A 6838-nucleotide genomic window follows, 5' to 3' on the forward strand; every position below is an offset into this window, starting at 1 on the left:
ATATATATATATATATATGCTTAGGTTATTGTATTTAACTAATTATTATATGGATGTAGGATTGATTGTGCGCCAATCATTTTACTTATTTTAAGAAAGCGAATAATACATATTATTAAATTAAAAATAATTAAAAAATACATATAATTTCATTATTAGGGTATTTTAGTCAAATAACATAAATTTACAAAAGGAAAATTGCAAATTGTAAGAAATAATTAATTCTCTAAACTTTAAAAATCTGATTTTTTGGATAATAAATATATTAGTTCGGACATTCTAAAAGAATGTGTTTATAATTATCTTGAAAAAAAATATATTAAATTCTGACAGAATACTATAAATATATATTATCAAGATTAATAATTTTTAATGAATATAAATTTTATACGAAAAGAATTTTAATATCTTAAAATCAATGATTTACATTTATTTTTAACACATACAACTATGAACATACATAAATGACATTCATTCTAAAAGAATATATATAATAATGGTTAACAATTATATTTATTCTGAAAGAATAAAAACTGAGAATGATTAAAAATCAAATAAAAATATTGAAATCTAAGTAAAACACTAATACATTCTGATAGAATATTGTTGTTAATAATTCTGAGAGAAAAAAAATGTTAATCCATTCTGAACGAATATTGTTTCCTTACTTTCCATTCTTCACCAGATGACGATGATGGCAAACCGATGCATCTATTGCCCTCTTTCAGTTTACTTTTTTAGTGTGTCGAAACTCTGATTAGGCAAAACCTACATTTTGGTTCCTGTGATTATAAGGCATTAGCAACTTGGGTTGTGGTGGTATGTTTTCTTTAACAATGGCCAAACCCAGGTTTTGCACATTTGAATGACAATCATCATTTTCTATTCATAAAGGAGCCATATGAGGTGATTATATATCTCGGGTAATGGTTGTCCACATTCATTGCACTTGCGAACATTTAACTGTAAATTAAGTGAGATTAACAAAAGGATTTTTATAAAGAAATATGTCATATCTTACAAGAGATTGATAAACAAGATGCCTAAATCTTTGATAGAAGCCACATGATTCAGAAGGACTAAAGAATTATCATGACTTCGGTGGCTATAGATAAGAAAAATCTAAATCACAACAAAAAAGCCCTAAATTTTGAATTTTCGGAAGAGGTTTACTTTGAAGTGGCATGTATGTAGAATTTCAAGGATTGACATGTATCCAGATCTCGATACATGCTTCAAAATTTCTAAGAATTAACAGAACTTATACAAGTAATTGAAATTGGTTGATTGTATTTTTCCGAACAAAGGGCCTTTTAAGCGAATACGTGAGTACATTCACATCAAGCAATGTCCATAGCTCCATACCACGTAATCACACTTATCGTCCTTAAAATCCGAAAAACCCTAAAGTTAATTGATTAAACGTTGAACGCTAACCGGATCGGTCAACTAACTACAATTGATACACAAAAGATGCTGTGATAAAACCTGAGGAACTTCAATAGGCTGATTGAGCTCTCCCGGATTGACCTCGACAGACTCTTGATCTTTGTTTAACTTTACATACTGCAATGGATCGACATGTAGCTTCATTGATGTAGCCATATGAGGTGATTATATATCTTGGTTAGAGAAAAAAAATTGATAAGAAGGAATATAGAAGGAAGGGAAGAAAGAAAAAGAGAACCGAGAAGTTTTACCTACTGTAGCTGATCCCACAACCAAATTCTTCTTCTTGCCTGACCTTTCCTGCCTCGTCTTCCTCCTTCGATTGACACCACAGCTTCTACTATTTTCTCTCGATCGTAAAGGGATTTAGGGCTTGGTGGGTCTGTTAAGGCCAAAATTTTGAACATATGGGCTACCAAGAGGTGAAGAGTTGGAGGGTTTTGGGCGTATGGATTGTTAAAGGTCGATATTTCTTCTGTGTAGGGTTTTAAAGCAGTAAACAGTTTTGCCTAAATTAAAGGGGTTAATGATTTGTATATTTAATTACAAAAATTAATTAAAAGCTAAGATTACAATTTTACCCTAATCCATGTTTTCAAAATGATTGGCTCATATTTAACCCTACATCCATAAAATAATTAGTTAGAATATTTGAACCTATCTCTCTCTCTCTCTCTCTCTCTATATATATATATATATATATATATATATATATATATAGAGAGAGAGAGAGCTAGGTTCAATTGTTTAAAGTATTTATTGTGTTATTGTATGCATAAATGTGGACCAATCAAAAATTAAAATATAAATAAATAATTAAATAAATAAATAAGGGTAATTAGGTAATTTTATAAACAACTTCCCCAAATACTTTCCTATAATTATGCTAGTTGATTTTAACCTAATTTATCCCCTTTTATAAACAACTTCCCCAAAATAAATCGATGAAGGTGAGAAGGAAAGCACGAAGCGGCTGCAAGGTCCAATGGATGTCGATCGATTGCAGGCTAAGGAAGCGTCTCCGGGGTCGACGAGACTGAAGCAACGAAGTGAAGCCTGTCATCGTTACCAACGCCGAGGGGCAGAGGACAACGCCATCGGTTGTGGCGTACACGAAGAACGGAGATAGGTTGGTTGGACAGATTGCTAAGAGGCAGGCCGTTGTGAATCCTGAAAACACCTTCTTCTCAGTGAAGAGATTTATCGGGAGGAAGATGTCGGAGGTGGACGAGGAGTCTAAGCAGATTTCGTATACGGTGGTGCGTGACGAGAACGGAAACGTTAAGCTTGATTGTCCTGCTATTGGAAAACAGTTTGCTGCAGAAGAAATTTCAGCACAGGTACACCGGTGCTCCCTCTACCTCTTAATTTGTAACAGTAAGATGTTTTTGCCCTAATTTGGCTTCTCTTGTTGCTTCTCTATTATCAGGTATTGAGAAAGCTTGTGGACGATGCTTCAAAATTTCTGAATGATAAGGTCACAAAAGCTGTTGTAACAGTTCCTGCTTATTTCAATGATTCCCAAAGAACAGCAACAAAAGATGCAGTTCCTGCTTCTCTTGTTGATTCAATGGATGATATTGGTGAGATTCCAATTCTATTGGAATGGAATCACGAATTCTAATTCTGTTGGAATTGAATTACGAATTCCAATTCTGTTGGAATCACAGAATTTGATGCTTGAAGAACAGACCATAAAAGTGAAAGTGATTCTAAGCAACATTATTCTTTTAGAATGTTTAGTCGTTGTTAGATTTTGATGTTTTCTTTCCCGTTTTGAAAGTTTTTTTAGTTTTATTCTTTAACAATAAATGTAATTCTTAACAATTGTTACCCGTATTCTCTAAGAAATAATGTATTTTTTGTTTTTATTCTTCAATTGATTGTTCAAGAATTTGTTATTCTACAAGAAGTTTTTAAATTCATGATCAAGAAATAGGTTCAAGAATATTTTTATTATTTATGGTTCAAGAATATTTTTATTTTTGAATATACTCATAAACATATTCTGTCAGAATGTCCAAATTAAAAGAATTATAATTCGTAAAATCGGATTTTTAAAATTAATAGAATCTATGATCCCTTAAAAAATGCAATTTTCCTTTATTAAATCTATATTATTTGACTAAATTACCCTTCTAATTAATTAAGATGATATTTTTCAATTATATTTAATTCAATAATATATATTAATCACTTTCTTAAAATAAGTAAAATTGATTGGCCCACAAAGGTTCATGAGAGAGAAGGAGCCGGTAGAGATTGAGCCAGAAGCAACATTGTTGGAAGACATCTGAAAAGAAGAAAGACAAGTTCAAATTAGATATAAAATCCTTAATAAGACACCCAAATGTAATATTAAGGCTAGGACCCAACACAATACTTCATAACTTGGAGGAGGGATGCCGTAATCCAAGCTATGAAATATTTGAAGGTAGGTGAATGACGATTCACCAATTTCCACCATGAAAAAAGAAATAAATTATTAGGTTTTAATTGGATTGAAACTCCTAGATTTTTTTGAGATTCATTGAACTTTTCAATGGCATGTTTAAATCTCGATTGTGCCCTCTCAAGTTTGTGACTGGGATGTCGAGGATCACAAACAAGGTGTGAATAACCATGCAAATTTACTTGGTACCCTTAATCTTTATCACCTAATCGATGTGTCGGTTACCCACACGCGCTCCATCGATCTATGATAAATATTAAGTCACCCTTTGCCACTCTTACTAGTCCATGTTAGTGTGCCGGTTACCCACACACGCTCCACCAACGACTTGGTAAGGTACAAAGTGTAATTTCATGGAATAGCACCAATTCATATTTTCCTAAAGTAATTGAGATTAGGAATTTATAAAAGGCTTAGTTACCTTATATATTTCATTATACTTTTAATAAGAATTATAGTCCTTGTCCTACCCGTTCGGCTAACGACCCTCCACCAGTCAAGGAAGTGGTTGGTGAGAGTGGACACCCATTAAGTTGTCATTTTATAGGCAACAACCTTATACCCCCCTTATAGACCGGCTTCGTGAATGAGGCCTACTAACGGTAAAACTGACTTGTTCTTATACATATATATATTATTAACTTATAATATTATAAAGTATAAGGGTTGAATTTTAACTTTTAAAACTCTAGGGTTTGGAATTAAAGTTTTCTAAAGGACTTTACAAATTCCAAAACTTAAGGGCAAGTTTTGAAACTATTCAAAACCTTTCATGTTCATAACCTATAAGTTTAATGGTTTATTAAAATGAAGACTCTTCATATTATGTAACCTATGACTCTTTAATGACAATTCTAAAGAAGTGTCTTTTGGTAATCCATAACTTGAGGACAAATTATGGACTCCATCAATAGCCATTAAGATCAAGAATTACACTAACAAACAATTTGCAAATAATTCCTATGATCTACTAAAACTCATAAGTATGAACATTCATATCAACAATTTCAACAATCATATAAACACATATAAAACTTAAAATTTTGATAATAACTAATGTAAATGGATTAGCATAATCATTACCACATCAAAAACAGGTTTTACAAGTCCAAAACAATTTAGGGTAATGATTCTACTCCATTTCCAGCAGCAAAACTCGAAAATCTGCACACAGGGCCTACTCGTCGAGTGCAAGAACCTACTCGACGAGTAGGATAAATTAACACATGCACTCGTCGAGTCCCCCGCATGGACTCGGCGAGTTCACTGTTCAGTGAGCAGAAAAATCGATTTTTTAAGCAATTTGCATCAAATACAAAGAAAACAAGCCTAGGCTCTGATACCACTGATGGGTTTTGAGCATTCTAACACTCCTAAGGTGTACATGCAACCCTAGAGACCTTGGATCTATGTTTTCTCTAATATTCACGCAAATAAGAATTTTCCAAGGTTTACATCCTAACTAGCATGGCATGGGGTACTTGTAATATAAAAACTAGTATAATCACATACCTTTTGATATTGCTTGGATTCCTTAAGACTTTGTGAGCCTAGCACCCCAAATGTGATGCCTTAAATGTTTCACACAACACCTACAACTCTTGGAATAACTTGAGAGAAGAACACTTTGATCACAAAATCGGCTAGCCCTCCTTGTCTTATGATAGTGGCCGATTTTACTCCATATGAGGTTCTTTATATAGTGTGCCACATGTAGGGTTACACCATGTAAACCCTAATGTGCATAGCTTTTCATTTCCCCCATGATCCATGGGTTGTAACCTCCATGGAGCATCCATGGAGCACCCAATGGTTCCTAGCCCAATCTAGTGAATCATGAACCATAAGCCCACTATATAAGAATGAATGATTTACAAATCAATCCCCATATATTTAATTAGTCTCTTTTTTATCACAAAATTAATTCCAAATTAATTCTTGATCAGTACTAATTAAATAATATGATTTCATATTAATATATTAGAACTTATAATATATTAACAAATCGTAAGTGTCCTTTTTCTCATTTTGTCTATCCAATTGTTGAGATGAAGATGCAACCCAAATGGACCATGCCAAGCCGGTTCAAGTACATACTAAATATAGTTATGGACTTAGACACCTTATCCAACAGCCCGACCTACCCGTGTCAAACATATATGGGTGCTCGACCTACCCTGTCAGGAATATCTGGGTGTCAGACCTACCCTCCGTTTTATTCCAACCGATTATGGGGGTCTATCTCACCCCTACCACTATCACATAATAACATATCATAACATACTGTCAGGCATATCACCTAGTGGACCGGCCTTGATGTCTTAGACCCACTGCTACCGGGAATGTAACTCACCTTGAATACTGGAAAGTAGCTGAAAATCCTCGGCTCTGAATATCAAGCCAACTCAAGCTCCTAAATATAAAAGATTTCCTTAATTACCCTTTCATACTCATAACCCCTTAAGGGTCAACTTTGGTCAAAGTCAAAGTCAATGCTCCGAGTTGACTCAACTCGTCGAGTTTGCTCTTCAACTCGCCGAGTTCCCATAAATCACAGAATCGTGAAATCGCGATCCAACTTGTTGAGTTCTTCCATGAAGTCATCGAGTTCCTCCTCATCAACAGAATCGGGACATTTCGGATAAACTCATCGAGTCCATCCTTGCACTCGTCGAGTTGCTCTATCTGTTATCCCCTTTCTTAGCTTATTTAACCATTAATCTTCATATCTAAACTCTATACTTCAGATCTCGACTGGAAATGCCTCTGGAAGGGTAAAGTTTCCAACTTTACCCATTAAGAACCTCTCCAAAGGCTTAAAGCTCAAACCCTAATCCGAAAAGGTTATAGCTTCACTCCAAAAATCCTTATATCTTCAAGACAGTGCACAAGGACATAGATCTGGACCTTAAAGGCTTAAAGGTCACGTAAAGTCTC

At 34.0% G+C, this 6838-nt stretch overlaps 1 protein-coding gene across 1 annotated transcript; it reads left to right on the forward strand.

The window, feature by feature from the left end:
* Positions 1–2393: 2393 nt before the first annotated feature.
* LOC145105402 (stromal 70 kDa heat shock-related protein, chloroplastic-like) lies at positions 2394–3133 on the forward strand. Its single transcript, XM_079042514.1, has 4 exons — positions 2394–2399; positions 2505–2789; positions 2879–3032; positions 3120–3133. Exons 1-4 carry the CDS (start codon positions 2394–2396, stop codon positions 3131–3133), a joined length of 459 nt encoding a protein of 152 aa, XP_078898640.1.
* Positions 3134–6838: the final 3705 nt, after the last annotated feature.

Source organism: Lactuca virosa, chromosome 4 (genome assembly GCF_052849685.1).
Source record: "Lactuca virosa cultivar CGN04683 chromosome 4, Lactuca_virosa_CGN04683_v6, whole genome shotgun sequence".
NCBI lineage: Eukaryota > Viridiplantae > Streptophyta > Magnoliopsida > Asterales > Asteraceae > Lactuca > Lactuca virosa.

Bases quoted from the DNA above. Each gene is read 5' to 3' on its own strand.
- LOC145105402 (XM_079042514.1), top strand. The intron at 2,790-2,878 runs GTACACCGGTGC...CTCTATTATCAG, and splicing joins CAGAAGAAATTTCAGCACAG to GTATTGAGAAAGCTTGTGGA.